Source organism: Dermacentor silvarum, chromosome 2 (genome assembly GCF_013339745.2).
Source record: "Dermacentor silvarum isolate Dsil-2018 chromosome 2, BIME_Dsil_1.4, whole genome shotgun sequence".
NCBI lineage: Eukaryota > Metazoa > Arthropoda > Arachnida > Ixodida > Ixodidae > Dermacentor > Dermacentor silvarum.
The window spans coordinates 18,631,425-18,656,762 of record NC_051155.1 but is presented as its reverse complement, the minus strand read 5'-3'; the positions used below and the strand labels follow the sequence as shown (position 1 = coordinate 18,656,762).

Below are 25,338 nucleotides of genomic sequence, written 5' to 3'. Positions count from 1 at the left end.
GGTGGCGTTGTCACACTGAAAAGTGGGCCAATCCTGGCGATAGTGAAGACAGGGTCCAAGCTCATTGGCACATACCAGGGACGAAAAGGAAAGAGAGAAAGAGAGAGACAAAGAAAGAAACAAAGAGGGAAAGAAATAAATGAAGAGAGAAAAAAAGACCGAGAGAAAGAGAGAGCCAGAAAGGAAGATAGAAAATCACCACGAAGGTCAGAGAAAGGGAGAAAGGAAGGGATATAGAAAGAGAAATAAATAAAGAGAGAGAGAAAGGAAGATAGAGAGAGATAGATAGATAGAGACAGAGAAAGAGAGAAATTCACCACGCAGGTCAAATACACACACGACAAGCTTCGCTTACACCCATTTTCACGACAGGGGAAGGGCAGATGATTTTTTATTTGATAATTCACTTATTTGTTTCTTAGGAGTGTTAGGTTAGCCGAGCAATCTTTATATAAATTATTTTTCATGCTATTCAGTCTCTTGGTCTTTCTTGCTTAGAAAAAGTAGGTTACGTATAATTGTATTTTTCTTACACAATAGGGTTACTTTGTACGACGTCCTGCTAGTACAAGATGATTGTTGCTACTGAGAGGAACCCACGAGTGGATTCCTCCGAGTGCGAGCGTTCTTACGCGTTGGAAGAAACGCCGTTTGAATCTGTACGGGAACCGAATGGTGCAGATGTTATCTGTACGATGTGTGTGCTAGGGTGATAGGCGTATCTACCGCCTGGAGTCCCGACCAAGATCACTCGAATCTAGAGAGAGCCGCTTCATGCCCCGATAATGGGGGTCTGGCCTCTCCACCAGCTGTACTAGGAGTCGCGGCCACATTGGTTCTTCAGCAGGGCGCCCATCGTCTGTATTTATATTATAGCACCCAGGGTCTACTCGGCTCCAGCTGGTTAATTTCTTCACCTCTACACTTTCAAAGCTTGATATAGGCATTGATTCGGGCGACTTGGTCTGTCATTCTAGTAACCTCAATAGTGGAATTAGGTTCCCAGTATTTTCCAGACTGTTTTCGTTTATTTGGCCGCGAAAGATGTTCCCGCGGTGAAACTTGAGGCAACACGAAGCATTCGCTTCTCGCTGCCAGCGCTCTTCATCACGCCAGTGCTGAGACAGCGAGTGCTCGAGGTCATCAAGTGAGTTGTGTGTATATTTACCTGTCCGTGCGAGACATCACACGTGTCATAGGCGCATCTACTGGTGGGCTGTAGAAGCATCCCCCCCCCCCTTTAGTCAGAAGTGAAAGATGAAAGCAGGCCGTTTGCGGCCCCTCCCCCCTTACACACACACGCGCGCGCACTTGTGAAAGCGGGCACTGTCGACCGCACAATAAACAACAGCTGATACCAAGTTTTCTCGCCAAGTTGCGCCCACACAAGCACGGTTTCTTTATTACGTATACCCTGCTTGGGCAGCTAGGATTGCCTTTCGGGCGTCGCTGCCACGTGCTGTAGCAGATGAAGCTCGGCCGGCCGAGACGCCAACGGGGTGTGCTTTGCGACCCTGCATTGCAGATAAAGATGTCGCTAGGCAGTCCAAAACAAGGTTATTCGACCATTCCTTGTATCACCCCGTGTACGAGTGTATGTTGGGGCCATCTGACCTAACCATCTTGGAAAACACCAAAGCATCAGACTTGCTGTTTATAATTTACCGGCATTGAATGAGTATTTCCATTTTATCGATTCTGACGCTAGCTATAGTGAAGTTATTATCTGTTTACGGCAAACTTTCTATTTAGCAGTCAGCGACATTGTTTTGTGACTTCAATGAACGATTGGCGATATTTTAACAACTTGTAAGTGATAAAGGTTGCTTGCAAAATTACCATCTAGAACGCAGTTTAATAATCTAAAGCTGCACTTGAGTGGACGAAACTCGCTGCACGACGTCTAGTGTCCATAGCCATGATGACTCAATGGTTTCCTTCACATTGTGGTTGTGCTTCATAGCACAGTGGTCATCACAGCCATCATAGTATTAAAGTTTCTTTTTTATAAGACCTATCTGAATGCGTTTAATTAAACGCTGCAGGTTCAGCGGTGTCACTAAATCCATTTGATTGGTAGACGTGCGCAAGCGTGTCAGAAAGCTAATTTACGAAATCCAAATGGAATAAATTTTGTGTTCATATCTAGAACACAACAGGCGAATAAGACATATTGACTGCGTAAAAAAGGCGTAAATATCGAAACTGCTGAGCTCGTTCACGCGCATCTAAACAAATCGCTTCCGTTTCACGGCTTTTGGGCCAATCGGCACTTCACAGTGGCTTTCATATAGATCCAGGGCGAAAATTGATCTTTACAAAGCTAGTGTAATTGTGATAGCCGGCTCAACAACATTCGGCGACGTGCGTCCCGCATGATCTGGTTCTGCTACCACCAACATCGGGAAGCACAAACAATTTACGGATAATACTAAGTGAATTTTTATATTAGGCACACTAAGTTGCTTGCGTTTTGTTCAATCGGGTTGTATTTATAACCTTGGAATCTGAAGGCGATTAAAATTTTAAGCTGTCATAATCCGTTATGTAAACATTAGAGGCAGGCGATTGAATATCACATTTTTCAAATACGAATCGGATATCATATCGACAAGCGCAGGCGCTCATATTTACAGCAGGAATATTTATATTAGTATAATTAGGAAAACGTTTGTACTGAATAGCCAGTCAACCATCACGGACAACTAGCATCGTTTTAAACCCAAGATCACTACAACCGTATTAAAACGAACTACACGAATACCCACCTTTAGAACCTGGTGGAAAACAATCCTTTCCAAGAATGAAAGGCAAAACGCTAAATAAATAGTTGAAAAATATCAGAAGTTATGCAAAAGAAACAGAAAAATCAGTAGCCAGGCGCAACCAAGCGCCTTTTACAAGGAAAACATCCCTGAATGTAACCTAAGAGATAAAAATGCGACGTCAATAGGCTGCAAGAAAGACTGATTGGCAGGCCAGAAGCAAAAATAGCTGGCGTTCATTTATTAGACGAAAATAAGAGGAACCGAGGGGCCCAGTTTTGTAAGGGCACCGTTTTTGTAAGAACACTAGCACATGTTTGCTAGGTAGAACCATATGAAACCAACAGACAATGTAGAGGAAAGCATTTGTGGTTTTTAATTCAAATGTAAAAATGAGAAGCTACTGGCAAATGGAGCAAAAAAGCTTGCTGACAATGAGAGCCGAACCAACAACCTCCTCATTGCGCCCGCGTTCCACCGCCAATTTTGCTACGGCAATGGCAACTCCCACGTCCATGCATTCTTGGGTATTCATGCACGTGTACCAGATCTAACCCAAGGAGTGTTAGTCAGCGCCACACTTCCACCGCAAAACCCGAAACAATGCTGCGTTACCAATCTTGTTGCTGCATTGCTTCAAAAGCTTGGTCGCTGTTTTACTTCTGACCCTTATAATAATTTGCAATTATTTGTTCGTTCAGTAGGCGGAGAACAGCAACACAATTTTAGCAGTCGGTTGGTGCGAAATACTTGGTGCTAATAAAATATTACACACCAACTATTCGTTTTCTAACCTTCGAATATTCGCCCATCGTATAGTAAATACATTTGTCAAGCTAAAGCCCTGTATGTCCTGCTGAAAAATTCACTATTTTCCTTCAGCTGCAAGGACATTAGACGAAACGAAACGCTTGGGTAATTCATTCACTTGACGTTAGTTTATATTAGACTTATATAAAGGGTGTCCCAGTTATCACGCCGCACGATTAAAAAAAAAGAGTAACGGCGTTACGCGAGGCAAACCTAGTGCGTATTGTTTCCGGTACAGTGGAGTAGCCGTCAGTAATTTTTTCGGTACTGAGATTTAATTAGGTAATTGCAATTAATTACGTAACTTGAGAAGTACGGTCCTAATTATCAAAGTGGCAATGAGAAGATTATAGAGCAACACGAAAAACTCCCGATACAGCTTTCTGTTGCTCAATACTTGCTACATAAATGTGTTTTTCCGGGCGTGAAAGAAGCGCGCGAATACACGCAGAATTGCCGCGCGACTGGCCGCTCGAGGCATTTTGCGTGTATTCGCAGGATTCTTTCACGCTCGGAACAACACATTTATGTAGCTTTTTTAGACAGGCCCCAGGCAATCAAAAGGCAAGGTTAAGTATTCGATGTAGTGACTCACCAGTAAATGGCAGAATCAGACCACAAGGAGTTAGGAAAAGACGCGCAAAGTATAAGAATATAGAAGGTAAAATTTGTTACATAAATATGCAGGGCTAGCAGGAAAAATGCTGGAAATTCAAGCGCAAGCAGGAAATATGGCTGGAAATTCAAACGCAGCTGAATGATGAAGCGATAAGCGTGTAGTACGCCTTGAGGGAAGCTCACACGAGATTTGGAGCAGCCGCCTGTTATTGACAATTTTGTATGGGAAGGGTGCAACAGAATGACCCGGTCAAGGAAAGGCGGAGGCGTACTAATTAGGCAAGGTGTGAAGTGGCAAAGGGTAGAATAGAGATGTAAGGAGCATTTACGGATTAGCGGCACATGGCAAGGCAAAAAGACGTGGCTGGGAGTAGCTTACCTATGGACAGGCAGTGATAGCAGTGAAAAAATAAGTAATTGGTTGATTGCATTAAAAGCGATATTAATGAGTTTAGTAAATTGGGCCAGGTGATATTATTGGAAGATATGAGTGCGCACATGGACGATTTAGATGGATATAGTGATTACAAAGGTTCTCTAGTGCTGGATCTGTGTGATGAACAGAACCTTATAGTAGTTAACAGGGAGAATAAGTGTCATGGAGAGGTAACGTGACAATGCGGAAACAGGCAGCTGTGTATCGACTACGCCTTAGTCTCAGAAATGGTCTACGAACAACTAGACCAAATGATAATATACGAAAATGGAAAAAATAGCCTGGGTAGTGATTAAAGACGTTTAACATTAAAGTTTGAGAGAGATGCTAACGCAAAACAATAGCATCAACATTTTTAAACATCATTGAAGAGCAGATAAGAGAGATCGCAAGAAACATAGAGAGGCAAATGGAGGCTTTTCCTACAGCAGTCTAGGAATATAAGAAACTGGTACAGGTTATGCAGCAGGAAGGCACGCGCGGCAAAAAAAAATTGTGTCACTGGAAAGAGGAAACCACGCAAGTGGTGGAACAATGAAACAAAGCAAGCTATAGAAGAGCGTAAGCAGGCGTCTAGGGATCATCGAGAAGCCAAAACGTTGGAAAAACAGGAAGAAGAGGCGCTCCTTAGACGGAACAAATATAGAAAAAATAAAAGGGTGGCGAGTGAGCTAGTTAGTGCAAAAGGAAATTAAATGCGCAAGTAATAGTTGGGTGCATAACATTCGCAAAAGTGACAAAGGCGCCCCCCCCCCCCCAATTCTGGATCCATGTAAAAGAAATCGAAGCTCCAAATAAAAACTCGCAAACGGCTATAAGGGATGAAGCTGGTAACATCTACGAAGTAAACGATGCGCTGCGGTACATCACAACAATTATTAGGGATAATTTCTGCACAAAAGAAAGAGTAGTTCAGACAACAGATCCAGCAACCACATAGAAACCTTAGACATCAAAATTTACCATAGAAAACTTTTATTAGAAAAAAGCATCAGAAAATGTCCCTAATAACATGGCAGCAGGACCCGATGAAATCACAGTGCAGCTAATCAAAAACTTAGGTTCAAAGATCAAGGCACTGCTGACTAATGTCATAGAGCAAGAGATTACAAAAAAGAAAAGTGCAGGTGAATGGCGCTAAATCAAGATGAACCTCATCTACATAGGCAAATGAGATTGGTAATCCGAGCTCGTACAGGCCAATTACAGCAACATCGGTGATATACAGAATGGCACTGCAAGCCATAAAATTAGAACTGCCGAAGTGGGTGGAAGAAAGTTATGTACTGGGGGAACTGCAGAATGAGTTTAGGCCAGGCAGACGCTTAGAGGATAATATCCTTGTACCAATTCAGTGCATAAAGATTTCAGTAGCTCACAATAGATCTTTATCGACAGCATTTCTAGATATTAAAAGAGCGTATGACAGGATAGACAGGGAATTGTTATGGCGCATTCTGAAGCACGAAGGCATAGATGACAATTTTGTGGAGCTGCTGATGGAGATATACAGAGACAACCGAGTACAAGTTGTATGGGAAGATGAAAATGGTAATGAAGTGGTGGGAATGCACCAAGGATTGAAGCAAGGATGTCATCTGTCTTGCTTTATGTTAAGGGCATAGAAAGACGACTGGATAACAGCGAATTAGGATTTCATTTACCCTACCTACGTAATTGACAAATGGTGCAGCAGAAGGTCCCTGGACTGATGTATGGGGACAACATAATGCTACTAGCGGACAATCCAAGACATTTAAAGACACTTTCGAGTATCTGTGGCAACGCAGCGACAAATCTAGGCCTTAAGTTTAGCACAAAGAAATCACGAAATATAATCTTTAATGAAGAGACGAGTAATGACGTGGTGTCAATTCAAAAACAAGTCATACCCACAGTCAAGCAATATCAGTAACTCGGCGTATACATAAACGAAGGCAATACTCAAACACCCACCCAGGTAATCTGAAAATAAAGGGGAAGCGGAATGCAGCAATAATGAAACACAGGGCATGCACTGTGGGGCCAGAATAAGTATGAGGTGGTGCGTGGAATCTGGAAAGGAGTACTGGTGCCAGCACTTACGTTCACAAATGACATTCTATGCTTAAAATCGGACATCGTGTCAAGGTTGGACATTAATCAAAATAGGTCGGTTGGCTTTGGGAGCCCACGGTAAAACCATAAATGAGGCAGTGCAAGGTGACATGGGTTGGGCCTGTTTTGAAGTCCGAGATGCATGGAGGAAAATTAGCTTTGAAGAAATCTGAAAAGCGGGGATACAGAATGAAGGAAGAGGTCAAGAAAGTTGGCAACCAAGTACAGGATATTGCGAACTGTAGGTAGACAACCAGGAGTCATCAGAAAGAAGGTGAGAGAAATTCAGCCAGTCAACTGCGTGCAAAGAATGGCAACAAAAAGGACAGTACATATTTACGATAATAAGAGGAAAAAATTAGAAGGAAAAATATGTAAGAAAACACAAAACGTAGTGTCTTGCTATTTGACGCTCGAGCCGGTTTCCTAAGGACGAAAAGATAGCGGAGCAAATATTCGCAATTAAATGAGGCATGTGTCAAATCCGGAGACCATTCAGCACATCCTAATGGAATGCGGAGGGATTCATCCTGTGCGACCCGTAAGTAAGGTACACCGTCCAGAAGCGCTTGGCTTTAAAGTGGACGGAAGCATCAACCGGTCAGCAGTCGAGTTAAGCAAGAGACATTTAGAGTATTGGAGGAAAAAAGCAGGGAAGTGATTGGTACAACCTGATTTGATCTCTTACAGTCATAGGTAGCGGTACAAGGTATACTTTCGCGCCATCCAATTGAGTAAAAAAGAGAGTAATGAAATGTATACAAAAATGTTAGATAAAGAACATGTATAGCATACCTGATTAAAGCAAGCATGCTACGTGACTATTTGTCCCAGCCCCGTTTCAAAGGGGATGCCATGAAATCATCCTCATCTTCATCATCATCTCAGCGAGCTCCTTCGTACTTTCCCCAGCGGGCGATTCTCTTCACCTCCAGGCGCCTTCCGCTTCTGTTTCCTTTGCGGCTTCGAACAGACATTAGCTGATTCCGCTACCTGGCCAGTGACGCTTGTGCGTAAAAGTCATTATTTAATAACGCATGGCTTGTGTGCACAGATGGCGCCACTGTTGCGTCACGTGTGACTCAATTTGAAGTAAATTTAACCTCTCTCTCTCGTCGTTGAGAGTGGTCTAGCTCGATAGCTCATTTGTTCGATTCGAACGGGAGTGGCCGCGTTTGCGAGAACTCATTCAGCTATAGTAAGTATATTCCGTTAAAGTCTAGCATGTTCCCATCAGAAGGTATAGGGCCTACAAGTCCAAATTTCAGGTTTGCTCGGCTATGCGCCTCCACGTTTAACAGAGAGCGTGTAGAAATGGCTAGAAGAGAATCCGGCAGCCAGACAGAGGGGTGCCAATTCGCAACCACAACATTCGACTCCGGCGGCCCTTCTACAAATAGTGAGCGAGCACGAATTCAAGAGTAGAACGTAAGACCCTCACTAGATATGTCATAAGTGAAGCATGTAAGCTATCTAATGCCTGAATAAATCTCATTTCTCTATTTGGCTACACTGCCATTTCTATATGCTAGTGTCTACACTCTCATAGCACGCAAAAGACGTTTCACGTAGCCTACCTGATTTTTATTGACTATTTGGCCGAGAACCAATTCTACGATAAGATAGCTTGCTTGCATCTACCACTGTATTTAAAACAAGCACGCTCACGACGTCCTTCCACGGGGTGGTCACCAATTGCTCGCCCTAGACTACCTGTGCCGCAAGCCATCCAGAAGCTTGTCTACACCCACCGACACTGCGAATCTGAATGTTTGAAACACACTAATTTAACACATGATTTACTGACTAAACATAGCAATCGTCCAGAGGGCTGTGAGGAGGGTGCTACTTCCGCAGAAACTTTAGAAAAAGTTGGTCGCGCTTCAGGTGCAGCACATTAGGAACGTACGGGGCCAGGAGACATGAGCCTCAAGAAGGCCCGAACTTGGACCTTACTTCCTATAGAACTAATAAGTGTTATTTGTGTCTGTCAGTCTCCCTTGAACTCTCCGCCCCGTTCACTCGTGCTCCTTTCTTCCCCTGGCTAACGTGTAGGCCATCGAAACAACTCCTCTCCCGTTACACTAGCCGATACAGTGTGTTGCGCCCGCTGACTGGCGTAACCTACGAGGTAGCCCCACTGTATTCTCCAGCACCGTCATCCGCATATTCCGGTGACGTCATTCACAGATCTCAGCTCGAAAAGTATGCCAGTGTCCCACTGACGTAAAACTTGAGCTCCACTGTGTCTTTGTTGACATGTTAGTGCTACGAGACAGCCGAAGGCAACTGCAGAAATGTGACCGTGGATTCAAGACTACGAAGGCCTTTCGGCTGAGCTACAGTCAATCTGGCTCATCCGTCCATCTCTTTGTTATATACAGTCTGTATACAGTGCGTACCAGCTGAAGCTATGGACGCCATTCAACGCGAAAAAAAAAAGATTCAAAAATTACAATGTGAGATATAACTATTATAACTACTGTGTTCGGTCGTCAGCGTTCTGACAACCGAACATTGTAGGTATTAAAATCGTATGTAGCACATCGTTTATGAATAATATTTTTTTGGGTTGAACAGCTTGGCTAAGGTTAGCTGGGTCTCGTGATATACCTCCCGGACTAGGTTTCTCCCGCGTAACATTATTACGCGCCGTTTGGAAAATACGCTTGAGATTCTTTAAACATAGACAAGACAAGCTCATCGGCGATATCCTCGATTATTTTATACACAGAGCCCTACATGTCAAACTGACTCGAGGTAGCAATTAGAACAGCACTTTGGAAAACTATAATAAATAATTTTTAAACCGTATAATTCTTATGCAGGAAATAAAGCCTAGATCCAAATGCTTCTAAACTGATCTAATATATACAAAATTGCGGACGTTTCTGATTTCTGCAGCACAAATAATTCCGGTGAATTTCATCCAGACATTGAAGCTCAGATGTCGTACAGCGCAACTTTACTCATACGCCTCTGTTAAAGCGTGACAGTTTAGCCCTTCGGTATTTAAGATTCGGGTATGCGGTTGAAATTGGCCAGAATTAATTACGCTCTCCAGAAACTGGATGCGCCACTCTTCAGATTTAGACTCTTCGCGATCATTCAATTCTTCAACGCACCACCTCATGGTCAATCGTGATTGGAAAGTGCGCCAGTGCGAATCTTTTGAGGCAGTGCGATGTAGCGCGTGGGTGAAGCGGACTCGCGCGCGTTACTGGCTAAACGCCGGAGAAGTTGAAATCGCTCGCCTCCTGCTGCGCTCACTGCTGGCGGAGACAAGAGGCGCGCGTGGGGCCACAGCAAGTGAGTCACTGCGTATCACGCCTCTTTTTTCCCGCGTGTGTCGTGCGCTTGTCCTTGCTACTTCATTATGGTGATCCTGCCTATTAGGATACCTAAAATTACCCATGAGACGATGGTTGCATCTGCTGAGTTTGGGGAGAATTGCGTGTTACGTCCAATTGCGTGTTACGTCCAAATGCTTCTAAACTGATCCATTACATACAAAAATGTCGACGTTTCTGATTGTTGTCTTTCATTACAGTATGGCCTTTAGCAAGTGAAGGGAATTACAGTGAAATTCAAATCAGTCTTTGAATATTCGAATCAGTGGATTCAACCGGACTTTTTCATTGTTGGCATGTCTATGAGCGGCTCATGGACTCCCCTAATAACAGGCTTGTTGTCTTTGATTACAATATGGCCTTTAGCCACTTCGGTTAAAAAAAGGTTAGTAGTCATTTGCACCATTGAATATTACCTCGAGTGATAGCTTTCATTTATTATCGAATCCTCCCTCTATTAAAGTAACCTTGAACGCCTTATTAGAGCATCCTGTATAAAATGAACCACCCGTTTTACGGCGCAGGGCAAATCAAATAAAAATGTAGGCATACAACATGTTGCTCCATCGGCGTATATATCTTATGTAATACGTTAAGTGCTTCTTTCCAATACTCTCAGTTTCTTTGGTCAGTGCGCATAGCTTGTTGACGCCGTCGGGATATGTCATCAAAATATATACGTATCGTGAAGACGTCATATTATTTCTTGGGATTCACAGGAGCATTCTTGCTAGCAGACGTAGAAGAATGAACCCTAAATGCCAAGAGACAAAGGCCAATTAAGTACACAAACATGACATCAAGTGCTAATTAGACGTAGATTGTCGAACTCTTTAAAAAGGTCCTTGCTGGCAGATAAAGTTCAGTTTGTGTTCGAAATGACTACTCGTCACTTGATGAAAGCTCTGTCGCCAGCGCGCAGCAAATACAGGGGGTCTTCGATTCTTTTGCTGTTGACCACCACGCTAACTTACGCACAGACAAGCCTAGGACACTTAGGGAATTATACTAATCCTGAAGAAAGAATATTTTTAGAGAAATACCAAAACGCCTGGGAGGTAAGTAGTCTTAACATCTTTTGGACATAACTCAGTATGTTTTTCTTTATTTTTTATTTACCACGCTTTGACTTTTGACAAAGGAAGGAACGCTTTTATGCGCTGCCTCAACAGAGATGGCTTTGTAGCTTCGGGACGGTTCATGCTCGTACATGTTCTCTTGTACCGAACTCATTCGTCGTGGTATATTTGAAATATTTGTTGGAAACAAACCCTAACTTTATAAGGCTGTCACAGTTTATTTTGTCTGAAGATTTACAAAATAACGTGGCGACCTACAAGTCATGTGTGCATCACGGTGCACTTGACGGCATTCCTCCTAGGTGTCTTCGAGAACCTCGATCGATACAATAAAGCTCGAACTCATTTACAGAAAATATGTTAAGGGGTGTTCAACAAAACATTTCTTGCGGTAATGGCGAAAGCTGACGAAGGTGAGCTTGTGGCGGCGTTGTAGTTATAAATTGTCAAAGAACACATAGCAACGTTGCCTGCGTGCTTGCCCCAAATTTGGTTTGGAGACTACTTGTCAGTGGTTATATTATGAAACTTACGGACCAAAAAAATCTGCTTGTATATATAACTTTCTTGTATGGTTTATTTAGAAGTAATTCATTCTGAGTTTTTCTCACGACGCGTTTCATCAGCTCAAGGTTGGCGGTAAGCTAGAAGGAGCCAAAATCGACAGAGATATTTTGTGTATCGTGTCTGGCCTCTTTCACTAGGGCAATTCACGTAACTGTGGCTGTTTGATGTTTTTTATGGCGTAAAGAATAAGCTTTCTTAAGGCGAACACTTTTTTCGAACACCCAAAATTTTCTTGCCCTCTAAGTAACGTCAATTAGAAGCCACCGTTCTTTGCGAACGCTCCCAGACTTTGCTGACCATATAAGTAACGTCTCTTAGCTTTTTGTCGAACGCTCGCGGGCTTCGCTCACCCTGTAGGTAACGTTTTTTTGTTTTTTGTTTTTTTGCGGGCCATGTTTCTTTGCGAATGCTTGTGGACTTTGCTCACTGCTTGAGTGACGTTTTTTCTGGCGCAATTTTCTTTGCGAGCGCACGCGGACTTTGCTCACCATATAAGTAACGTTTTCTGAGGTGAAGCTTACTTTGCGATCGCTGCCGTACTTCGCTGAGCTTGTAACATTTTTAAGATGAAGTTTTCTTTGCGAACGCTTCCGATTTATCTCACCGTATAAGTAACGTTTTCTAAGGTAAAGCTTACTTTGCGATCGCTCCCGTACTTCGCTGACCTTATAAGTAACATTTTAAGACGAAGTTTTCTTTGCGAACGCACCCGGACACCACTGGCCGTATAAGTAACGTTTTACTGAGAAGCTCTTAAGGCCGACCCACACGGAGTGAACTTTCGTGACGAACTTTCGGCGGCGAGCGCCGGCGCAGCGACACGGCGACGTGCCGGCGTCGTGCTGCACACACACGCAACGAAATAGCGGTTACGCGGCGGCGCGGAAGGCGGCCTCATCGCGACCCGAAACGGCTATTGGAATGAGCCCATAACAGCTTACGCTGTAAAACAGGCGGCCTCCGCCAGGCCGCAGCCGCCATGATTTCCACCTTAAGTCAGAGGCAGTCGAGCCCTGATTGCTCTGAGCTGCCCGCGTGCGTTCGCCGCTTCCGCCGGACTGCTTGGCACCGGCTGAATATCAAGCCCGGCTTGATCGGCGGCAACAGGTGCGTTTTGGCCGGCATATGGGCGTACGCCACTTTTTCGCCGGAAATTCGCCGCTTGTGGGGGAAACTTCAGCCTCTTGTTGGCCGGGATTTTTCGTGGCGTGCTCAACCAACGGCAGCAGGTAAAGTTTCCGCATAACAGCATTATGTTTTCCCATATAATGAAATTACAATTCGATGATATCGACCCGTATACATGTTTATCTTTCACCGGTGGCCGCTTTCCACCGGCTAACAAATGTTAAACGTTATCGCTCGGCGCAGGACGCGCCTGTATCGGAAGTTTCTAGAACGTTATCGATGCTTCTTTCGGTTGCCTGTTTTCACCGACGATTATGTTATCTGATTGTATGACCGGCGCGAATTATCTAGAACTTTTTGGAAGACACTGCGGGTACCAGGGATTAATCTGGAACATTCGATGACTCATGTATAAAAGCCGGCGCGTTTCACCGCACATCATATTTCGACGACCGCCGACTGTGTTCGCCGCTTTCGTTGTGCTTCGAGTGTAGCTTGCTTTTGTGGGCACAGGTTCGCCCAAGAAAGAATTAGTTTCGTCATACACAGTTTGACGACTGTTTACTTCGGCGTCACTACTACGTGACAATATCATGTCTGTAAGTTGTGTGTAAGTCGTACTTTACACGAAACTACAGACACATATTACTTTGAGAAATTCAATTAGTTCAATAATGTACATGTGCCACACGGAGGGCCGAAAAACAAACTGTAGCTGAAAAGATTTGTGTTAACCCGGATTTAGCTAACATTATGAGTAATGCTTTCTTTTTCGCGACGATCCGAAGCACGGCAGCTGACCGTAGCAGACGACAAAAGAGCACCGGCCACAGCGCTCACTGCACCTGCGGCACACTGGTTGCGGCCGCCGGCCGGCGGTGGCACCGAGCAGAAAGAGGTTCACGCTCGGGAATCCGGCGTCTGCAGCGAACGGAATTCTCGCGTCGCTGAAATTCGCGCCGTTCACACTGCTTGCCCACCGCGCCGCTGGATGGATGGATGGATGGATGGATGGATGGATGAGGCTGAACCCTTTAGACCGGGCGGTGGCATACGCCGCCTAGCCATGACTATTAACATATTTTGTACTTAATGGTGGGTGAAATTTCACCCCTGCCTTGATTTTATCCACCAATCAGATAACCTCTGTTTGGTTATTTCTACCCGTTTAAAGTCTATTTTGCCTTCACTGTCCCTAAACCCCAATGCTTTGAAAAAATCAGCCCCGTTGATTTGCACTATAACGGTTAAGCCCTTTACAGAAAAGTATGAGGTGTTCAGCCCGTTTCCTCTTCTTCTCCACACGCACAGCACAATGTGTCTATACCTTGGTACTTGACTCGGTACATCTTAGTCCGCAATACTCCCGTCCTGGCTTCAAACAACAAAGAGCTTCCCCTAGAATTATCGTAGATATTTTCTTTGGCAATTTCTTCCTTGAAAGTTCGGTATGTTCCCAGTGCTGATTTCGTCTGCATCCCTGTTTTCCACAGACCCCTCTCCGTTTCCTTAACCTTATTCTTAACCGCTGTTTCCTGGTTTGCACCCCTCCTGCAATCCAAATATTTGATTGACAGTTTTCTGGTCAGCTTCCTTCATTTTGTATCAACATTTCTCATGTACAAATAACTGAAAACTCTCCTTGCCCACCGCTTTTCTGCCGTTTCTCTCAATTGCTCCTCAAATTCTATCTTGCTGCTGGCTTCCCTGCCCTCGAATGACGTCCATCCCATGTCACCCTGTACCCCCTGATTTGGTGTATTTCCGTGTGCTCCCAGAGCCAGTCTACATACCCCTCGCTGCTTAACTTCCAAGCTTGCTCGAACCTCTGATCTCATGCACAGGACCGCATTGCCGAAGGTCAAACTAGGGACCATCGCCCCTTTCCAAATCCCTCTCACCACTTCGTACCTATTGTAATTCCACAGTGCCCTATTTTTCATCACAGCTGCATTTCTGCTTCCTTTAGCCGTCACATATTTTTCATGTTCCGTTAGGTACTCAGCCCCATTGTTTATCCACACTCCAAGATATTTGTACTTATCCACCACCTCCAGCGTAACCTCCTATATCCTATGCTCGCTGCCCTGATTATCATTAAAAGTCATGACTGCCGATTTTTCTTTACTAAACTTCAAAGCTAAGCTATCTCCCTCTTTACCAGAGATATCCATTAATCTCTGCAAGTCTTCCTTGCTGTCAGCCATAAGTACAATATCATCCGCATACATCAGTCCTGGTAATGACTGCTTAATCCATTCTCCTTGCTTGAAATAGGAAAGGTAGAAGCCAAGCCCGCTCCTCGCAAATTTTTTTCTTTAATCCTTGTAAATACAGCATGAACAACAGAGGTGACAGAGGGCACCCCTGCCTAAGCCCCTGATGTATCTCTATAGGCCCAGATACCTTGTTTTACCATTTTATAAGCACCGTGTTACTTTTATAGATATCTTTTAAAAGATTTCTTACTCCATCTTCCACATCTAGAGTGCCCAGTATGTCCCACAAATCCTTTTGGATTACATTGTCATAGGCTCCCTTCATATCCAGAAATGCAAGCCATAGGGGCCTGTGTTCCTTTTCTGCTATTTCAATACACTGTGTCAATCAGAACAGATTATCTTCTAACCTTCTTTGTTTCCGGAACCCATTTTGTAGTTCCCCCAGCACCTCCTCGCTCTCCACCCATGCCTGCAGTCTGTCCTTTATAATCTGCATCACCACCCTGTAAACCACTGACGTCACTGTTATGGAACGGTAGTTGTTTATGTCGGCTTTGTCCCCCTTTCCCTTATATATCATGCTCATCCTGCTCAGTCTCCACCCGTCGGGGGCTTTACCGTCCATTATCATTTTGCTCACTGCCTCTCCTAATGCTTTCTTAGATTTTGGGCCTAATGTCTTTATCAACATAATTGGGTGGGCATCAGGACCTGTCGATGATGATGATAAGTGGTTCTTGAGGGAAAGGGAAAGGTTGGCGCTATCTTCTGCAGCCCTTGAGGGAGCACGGCTCAGCGCCAAATTGGACCTGTCGACGTGCTACTAGGAACCCTCTTCTCTGCCCTTTCCCACTCGCTTTGTGCCAGTGGAGCCACTGCACTGACTAGTCCATCCTCACCTGATTGAGCACATGCTATGTATCGTTCTTTAAATTTTTCTGTCATCATTGTTCTTATATGTTCCATTGCCTCATCTCCCTCTAGTCGAACACCTTGAGCTGTAACTACAAACCTCTGCTCTAGGCTAGTCTTATTACTCAAGGAGTTGAGATGTTCCCAAAGTTTCTTCGCTGCTTTTCTATCCTTCTTGTTTACTTCTGACAACCATTGGCTCCCCTTTCTTCTGATCTTCTCATTGATCAAATGGGATGCTTCCCTTCTACAGTTTAAAAAGTTATTCCATTTTCTGCCTACATCAGCTTCTGGTTCACCCCTCTGCTTTGAATATCTGTGTTCCCTGGATGCTTCCTGACGTTTCTCTATGGCCTTCTTAACCTCCTCATCCCACCAGCTCTTGGGTTTACGTCTTCTGTTCCCTTTTGTCCTGACTCGTACCTTAGTAAGCTCTAGCTCAAATAGCTCTGTTAAATTTGCATATGTCCATTCTGTTTTTGTATCCTCTGAAATTACTTCCTCAATTTGCTGGGTTGCTATTTCAAGCTGCTTTTCCGAGTAAAATATCCCACCTGGTTGTTCATCTTGCCTCCTACCTACTTTCATTTCCCTTCTAAAACTCACCTTAATACGTTTGTGATCACTACCTAGACTTCTGGAGCCATATTCATCTATGCTCATTAAATTTATCCTATCGTGCATCCTGTGTGGCATTAGTGCATAATCTATCGTCGACTGCAGGCTCCCTACCTCCCATGTTATGTGCCCTTCACACTTCTCAGTACTGTTGCATACAACTAAGTCATGCATTTCACACATACCCAGCATCATGTTGCCTGTTGAGTCTGTGTACCCGTCCATGTCTTCTATGTGTGCGTTCATATCTCCCAGTATAATAATTTCGCACCCTTCTCCTAGCTCATTAATGTCACTTGATATGCATTCCAGCATTTTTTTTGTTTTCCTCTTTGGCATTTGCTCCTGTCCACAGGTATACAAAGCCAAGGAGTGTCTGCTCTCCTGCAACTTTCCCTTTTAGCAATAAATGCTCCTTGCATTCCTGTTTGACCCTTTGCCAATTCATACTTTTATGAATGAATGCACCAATTCCACCCACTTTTCTGCTGCCCTCTGTTCTATTGCAATATTCCCATGCATAGTCAGGATTACTGGGAGGTTGCTCCATGTCCCTAAGATGTGTCTCCACAAACCCGTATACCATCAGCTTTTCCTGCCTTAGTTGCTCGTCTATCTCCTCCCACTTCAGCCTATTCCTGCCACCTTGCATGTTAATGTACCCTATGTCAGAATGACCTTGCCCCTGGTGCTTACGTCTATTTCTTCTCGTACCGATTCTACGTTTCTTGAATCTTGGGGCCTCTCTGGGTCCGTCTTCGTCTACAGTGGCGGTTTTAGGGCTCTGGGTCCCCCCAAAAAAGCCGTAGATTGGCGCCCTATCCTACTCCCTACCCTCCCGCCCGTGGCACCACTGTAGTGAATGCCATCCTGTGCAAAAGGAGCCAGACTCGTACACTTCCCGGTTTACCTCCATTATGCCGTACCCAAGTGGTCGGCTCAGACCCCTAATGACCCGGTTAGCCTCAAGCACCCTCCATTCCATCCCGCTAGCCTGGCCCCGCACCTGTGGGATTGTGCATATGGTCACATGCAGATTCGCAGAGGTTTCTCTGAGTTTACGCAACCCAACCTCTAACTGCCTGTTTAGGTTCTGGCTCCTTCCCTTCAGCACATCGTTGAGACCAGCATGGATAACGACCAGATGTTCATGCTCCAGGTTGTCCGATACCACCTTCTGAGCTTTTGCCATTGCGTCAACCATGCACTTCCCTGACTGGGCCTCCACCCTCACCCGCCCGTCTGCCTTCACTGTTGTAAGGACGCCCTCCTCAACCCTAGCTACGTTGGAGTCCCCGACCACTAGGACCCTTCGCTCTACACGTTTGCCTCCCGCCTGTGATTGTCGTCCTCCAGTTCGCGCTAGCTGGTTCTCCACCCGCCGTGCGCCACTGACACGTGACGATGTGCTCCCTGCCGTTCGTCCCTTCCCACCCGAAGCCTGCCGCACTACCTCGCTGTAGAGTTGTGGAACCGCCGTGTTGCCGCCGGCTCTCGCCTGCTGTTCAACGGCCCCTAGGCGTCCCTCCCTGCTCTCATGGCACGCCTCTGCCTGAGTCTCCGCGCTGTCCCCGCCGCTCGTCTGAGCTGACCCGGGATTACGCGCCGCCTGTGCCATTAGCGCCTCCACCCGCTCTTCCAGCATGGCCCGCTTTTCCCGTTCTTCTTGTAGCTCGCCAGCTATTCATTTTACCAGGACGGCCTCGGCCCCCTCCCTGTGAAGCAACTCGCCGATCCGAGTTTCGAGCTCAATTCGCCGCTCTCGCTCCACCTTCAGCTCCCCTTTGAGTTCTTCCACGTCGCTGCCCATTCCCCTTCCATCCGCCGCACAGCCCCCTTAAATCCTTCACACGACCTGCAGGCGAAGCTAGCCTCCTCAGCGTCGGCTAAACTGGCGAAGTGCGTCTCGTCAAAATAACACCAACGTTTGCACTCCTCGCACTGCACCAGCTCGTCATCACCCCTGTCCTTCCTAGCCTACCGCACCATTGTCCACCCGACCACCTAACTAGAAAGCCCACCAAAATACCTGAACAAAGATCCACGGTAAGCCGTACGGCAAACTCGCTATCCGGCTACCTCCGCTAGCTTCCCTAATGCGGCTTAAAACTGCCACTTTACACTGCTTTCACCATGGAACACGTGCGCCACAACCCGCTTACAAAAAAAAAACAATAGAACTATTCGCTACCTACTAACGTCCTACCAAACTAACCAAGAAACTAAAAAAGCATGAAAAAGAAAAAGTTGTCGCAGTTTCACCTAAAAGGCGAAGCATCAATTGCGATAGCCAATTTATAGAGAGCTATGCAGAGTAATTATATTAGCTTTATCAGCTGTATAAACTTGGACATGCAGCAGCACCGGCAAACACGCAGAACTGCTGTCGACGTCATCGGCGTTTTGCCCGCGTTCGCTCAAAATGCGTGCGGCGTTGGTGACTGTTGCCGGAGCCTCTTATATAAATCGGCACTTGGTGCCGCAGTTAAACGTCGCCTCCCTTCCCTCCCCCTCTCCCCCACGGCCTCTCGCGCGTCGGAAGAAGGCGCGTTTGCTCTACATATATGGTGATTGTAAAGGAGGAAAGAGACGCTTAATTCTGCAGCCCTTAGGGAGCACGGTGCAGAACGCGCGTTTGTTCTCCGCCGTGCCTTCACTCCCCGTGAAAGCGCGCGCCCCTCGCGCCCTTTCACTCGCACATACAGCGTTCGGCGCCAACCTTTCCCTTTCCCTCAAGAACCACTTACCACCACCGCGGCGACGCTTTCATCTCCATTGACGTCATACGGAGCCTCACGGCGACGCCGACGGCAGAAATCTGCTTTTGAGTGTCCATATAATTGCTATCGCAATAATATATATAGATAGCTCGGGTACCCTAACACTTCTATCAACCAAATAAAAATAAACAAAAATTCAACTTATTCATTGGTATGCTGCTCCTGCTGCGCTGAGCTCCACTCGGCCACGACCGTCCTGTTCGGCTTCACTCGAGAGAGTGAGCGATTACCGTGAGTGAGTGACCGATGAGTGAGCGAGAGTGAGCGATGAGAGTGAGAGAGTGACCGCCGGAACGCGATATAGCGCCATCTGCGGTGTAAAGCGCTAACCTCCAAACAAGCGCGGGATATACCGGATGGGCCCGCAGCGTCGAAACTGCGCAGTTATCCCCGCTAGCGTTGAGTTCGCCTGGTTTTATTTTTCGCCTCATCGCTGCAAGCAACGACAATGAACACTGACCAAGAAGAGGCAGTACTGCTAGGCTTGTTGGCAAGCACTTTTCTGGCGATGCATGAAGCGGAGAAGCATTCGCAGAAGAGACGACGCCAGCGGCGGTGGTGGGTTCGTCCAGCTTTGCAAGAGCGCCAAAAGCTTGGTCACGCCACCAAACTACTACCCCTTCTGCGAGATCGCGACGTGGAGTACTACCGACAGTAAGTTGAGATGTAGTGTTATTCGTGAAAACAATAAATTACTGGAAATCGGATACCTCGATGTGGTGTTGGCTGTACGTAATGTATTTTGTATTCGTAGGTACCTAAGGATGCCTCCACGTACTTTCGACACGCTCGTGCAGCTTGTCGGACCCCACATTCGGAAGAAAGACACTAATTTCCGGAAAGCAATCAGCCCCGAGCACCAGCTTGCGCAAACTGTCAGGTAAGATGTCCAAAACATACGTGCATGTCACTGTCGAGGACGTCTCGTGTTCTCTGTGAAATGAAACATAAGAAGCGTTCGTTTCAGATTTGCCCGTGGTATCAGTGACCCTACCGCCGTGTCTTCTTGGAAATGCGTTAATTAACGAAAATTTGTCTAGCGCAGTGAACGGCTTTTAAGGGTGACAGGTAATATTATACCTGTCGTTTAAGTTGAGCAGGTAATGTTAAAAGTACGGTTCTCAGAAGCAGTGTTTCTTTAGCATAGGAACCTCTATTGTTGTTTTATAGCATCAGAGGACGAATGTTTATGTCGCTACGTTCCTATTGTTTGTAGCGTTGAGAAACTGGGCCTGTTTATCATTATACATTACATACTCATGTATGCTCCTTTGCTTTCATTGGTTTTGAGCAACATGCTACCTATGTCGGAGCCACATAATTTGCCAGACAATTTGCAATGCAACGTCCTTGTAAAGTTGTTATTGACTTCCTTTAAGCATGCATATTTTCCCATTTAGTTAATTTTGCACCCCCACGGAAATGTGTACACTCTCTGAATTTGTTTATGTATTTATTTCGTACAAGTTCTTGGCTGCAGGGGAAACTCTCCGCTCATCTTGTTTCAGTTTCCTAAATGGACGCTCGACAGCGTGTGGCATTGTGTCGTCGGTGTGCCAGGTGCTTTGGGATGTCCTTGGACCTTTATATGTTGCCTGTCCATCAAGTGCAGATGAGCGGCCACAGGTAAATACCATATAATAAACACGTTTTTGATACATATATTTTTATTGTGATTGCGCATACATTACTTACATGTCACCTCTGCAATGGTCGTTTTCATCAATGTGCCTATTGCTCACAGGACAGCGATATGCATTAATTCTCATGTCATCTATGCTCATCTTTCAGATTGCAAGCGACTTTGAGGAACGGTGGAACATGCCCCACTGTGTGGGCGCAATTGATGGAAAACATGTTGCTATCGAATGCCCCTCAAAATCAGGAAGTGAGGACTACGACTACAAAAACTGTTTCAGTAAATCACTGCTTGCTATCAGCGACGCCTGCTACAGGTACATACTCATAATCGATGCATTACTGGTGGTAACATTAATCATGGACAGCAGCATGCAGTACAGTTATGTTCAGTTTGAGGTACTAATCAACAGTGTACTGATAATTGTTCTTCAGTAAAAGGCATTTATGCTTAGATGTATGTTAAAGAGCCCCAGCTAGGTCAGCATTAATCCGGAGTTCCCCATTATGGCATACCTTGTAATCATATTGTGGTTTTGGCACGTAAAACCCCTGAAATTTTAATGAATTATTTGGGTAAAAGGTAGGTAGGGGAGGCTCTTCGCATTTCGAATTACTGCAAATGTGTAAAGCGTTTTGACAAAAAAAAGGACAGCTTACTGTAATGTAGGCTTTTAAGTTGCATCCTTGAAGCTTGTTTATATAGATTTTTTTGTAAGCCACTACTTTGGAGTCAACGTAACAGGTAGATGGATTGTTTACAGAGAAGTGTTCTTGTTATCTTCAGATTTCTGTACGTGGAAAAAGGACACCATGGGAGCGACTCAGATGGTGGAGTCTTCAGCCGAAGTAGGCTACAAGAGGCCATTCTTTGAAGCAAGCAAGGATTTCCCCCCGATGCACCGCTTGGCAACGTTGGCAATATTCCCTTCTACTTGGGGGGAGATGTAGCGTTTTCCTTAAAGGACCTGCATGATGCGGCCATATCTCCGGAAAAGCAAGTTTAACCTTTACGTTTCTTTGCCTACAGGGCTGCATTGTTTTAATGTTACTCATTTAAAGCTGTTTAATGACCGCATTCGCAGAAAAACGAACTGCTCAGAACAGATTGTTATTGGGTTAGTGCTTATTGAATGGTAATTCGTCAAAAAGGGCATTCAGTTTCAGATGATCACATAACTCTTGGAGATGCAATTTCGTCAACATATTTGTCCTGCTAGAATGACATTACCCCTTAGTGGACATGGATTACACTACCCGGGCACATATCGGTCTAGAAATTTACAACCTACTTGGCGGTTGCTAGCATAATCGTAATTTTTTCGTTATAGGCACCCGAATAACTTTGTTGACATATATGTAAAGTTTTGTTTGGAAGTGTGCTTCTTTGTTTCTTTCCTGAGAAAGCATTTTCTTGATACACTAGCAAGACAATGGTACAGAAGCTAGGCACGATGTACTATCAGCGTCAAATGAAAGCCGAACAGCGGAGCGCGTGCCACAAGCACTGTTAACATTATAGTGCGCGCCGTGCTGTCATCAACACTGAACGGCGAGCGCATCCGGTGTGGCAGCACTGCGCGATCCCCCTATAGTGCGTTATCTTCACTTCTGTTCCAGATTTCGTATGGTGGTAGCGGTGGCTGGCGTGAGCGTTCGAAGCGCTTTTCGTCGTATCGCTCGCAGTTCTTCGCTTTTACTCCAGTGCTGCATTGTAATCAGCGTCGCGGCACGATAAAAAGAAAAGATACATCTAATCGCTTTGTGGTTGTGTTTGTGATTTCAAGCTATCGTTTCTTTTTTGTTCAGCACAACCTTTTCCAACCACAAGCGATCAGCACGCCCATGCCGGCAACCGTAGCAGCTGCGAGCGATATACCGCGATGCGCAGGTTTGCCGATCGAATGCACGAATGTTGCAGAATTTTCGCTTCTGTTTTCTTTTTTTTTCTTCCTTTCAAAAATACTAGTGGGAACACAGGCAAAAAAAATCGCACTTCAGTGGGGTGGCGCTGTACAAACCGGATGTGTGGGCCTGTCTGCGCTGATGACTGGATGGCGCGCACTATGTTGTTTCTAATGCTTGTGGCACGCGCTCCGCTGTTCGGCTTTCATTTGACGCTGATAGTACATACTGCTCTTGCACATTATCTTGTCACTTGGGCATTGTCACAGCTGTTACAGGAAAAGCCTGCGGCTAAAAATGTGCATAACTTGTCGTGCCCATTTTTGGCTGCTAGCGCGGAGAAGGAGCAATTACAAGGTGACCAAGGCAATTCTGCATTGACAAGCCACTTCGCTGAGCCCCACTGCAAAAGGATATTTAACTATCGTCTGAGCAGAGCCCGTCTGGTCATAGAGACTGCCTTCGGCATAATGGCACAAAAGTGGCGCATCCTGCGCCGCCCGTTCAAAGCTAAAGATGACAAAGTGAGAAGAATTATCTCTGCTTGTGTCCTTCTGCACAACTTCCTGCTCAAGAAGTTCTCCACTTCCCAGTCTGCATACTGCCCTCATGGAACAGCTGACCACCTAGACTGGCTAGGAAACATCACTGAAGGCAGCTGGAGGGCCGAGGAGAGCAGCAACACTGCACTGCTACCACTGCGTAGCACAGGCTATCACTCAACCAGGTAATGAAGTTTTAATGTGGTAGGTTTATTAGATTAAAGTGTCCTTAGACGTATTTAACACCTGTTAGAATTTGTCAAAATTATGTAATTTGCATTCATCCTTTGTTAATGATTAGCCATACAAAGGCCAATAATAATGGCTCTTGCGACACATGTGTAAGTGGGGGTCTGTTGAAATGTTCATACAATATTTGTATAAATAGAATCTGCCTATATGAACTGTGAATTGTAAGTTTTTATGAGTGCATCAGCAGACATACGAAGTGGTAGTCTCATTCCAATCAACAATGCCACATCACACCACAACACAGTGCATCTTGTAATCACTGTAAACGTGTTGCAACTCAGTAGCAATTTTCGCTGTCTGTATTGTACTGGCTGAAAGTTCCTTGCAACGGCTATTAAGAAGACGCGCTTCACGTAGAGTTGTACAGTGTAGTGGTGGTACAATGTACGTATTCCAAGTGCACACTTAGTACTTTGCTGCAAGGCTTGATATCAATAGCATTATTTTAAAAAGGCAAACTATTGAATATTGAAAACCAAAATAGGGGATTTTACTTCGTTCTGCTTACCCTATTAGGCGAGAGAAGCAAGATAAAAAAAAAACTTGACAGAAAACATGTAAACTCATTCCTGTGCGCAGGGCACTTTCTTGATTTTACTCCTGCATATTTACAGTTGTGTGAAATCTTTTTCTAGAGCTGCCTACAGAGTGCGAGACCTCCTTGCCAAGTACTTCGTCACTGATGGCGAGATCCCTTGGCAAGAGTACATGATCAAGAACACAACACTGTGCAGTGGTGAGTAAAAGGTTTATTGTCACAGTCAGGGTGCATTTACATCTCGTAATGGTTCATGGCAGCTCAAACGTGCCGAATGTACATACAAAGCCTGTCTCTCCGAAAGGCGCTCAACCATGCTCTTAGAAAAATAGATGCTTCGTCTTTGGCGCTAACTTGAAATTGTTCCTACATGAGAAGAATCGCGCCAGCTGAGGGATATGACACCTTCAAACGAAACACATCACCTGCCCTTTTGAATATCTGTTTTCGCTAAAGTACAGTCGAACACGGATATATCCAAATTGAAGGGTATCGGGAAATATTTCGAAATATGGATAATTCAAAGTATAACATGCTTCTATCTAAAACATATTTGAAAACCCCGCATGTCTGGGACACTCTTCTGAGAGTGTGAAAAACGGCAGTTTACCGATCCTATGCTCCCTCCATGAAAATATCACGTGCCATTCATTTCTTCCAAGCACGAATGCTGAACCAGGAAGCCTATTGATATTCATGAAGCACCGATTCTCTTTCCAGCACTGAATGGCAGCTTGCTGTTTGCTTCACTGCATGCCAGTTAGTCCTTCCTGAGTATAGCACGCTTCATCACTACATTACACAAGTGTGATGTTGTGAAGGTTAATAAAGCAAGCTCACCATAAAGGAGCACAAATACGACCCTTGTACGAGCGCCCTCCAAATTTTCAGACGAGCACCTTTCTTATTACTCCTGCATGGCTTGCACAACCTGTCATATTGAATGCCTTGATAGCATCTGCTAAAATAGTGTTGTTTCATCAACACGTACATTTCTGATGACATGACAGATCAGAGTCTTGTAGGGAGCAGCATTTCATAAATAAAGCGTGTTGGCAAAAATAAATTACAGTAAGATTTT

General features: G+C 45.1%; 1 protein-coding gene across 6 annotated transcripts in view; it reads left to right on the top strand.

Annotated features, from left to right (window-relative positions):
- Positions 1–10,920: 10,920 nt before the first annotated feature.
- Positions 10,921–25,338, top strand: part of LOC119441345 (uncharacterized) — a 108,109-nt gene continuing 93,691 nt past the window's right edge. For 3 of the 6 annotated variants that reach the window (XM_049661180.1, XM_049661181.1, XM_037705962.2), the window contains exons 1-2: positions 19,477–23,652; positions 24,355–24,455. In XM_049661180.1, the coding sequence (XP_049517137.1) occupies positions 22,904–23,652; positions 24,355–24,455 (850 nt within the window). In that variant the 5' untranslated portion in view covers positions 19,477–22,903. Of the gene's footprint in view, positions 11,135–19,476; positions 23,653–24,354; positions 24,456–25,338 lie in introns of those variants that run through there. The other 3 variants (XM_049661178.1, XM_049661179.1, XM_037705961.2) reach the window with 3 other exon arrangements.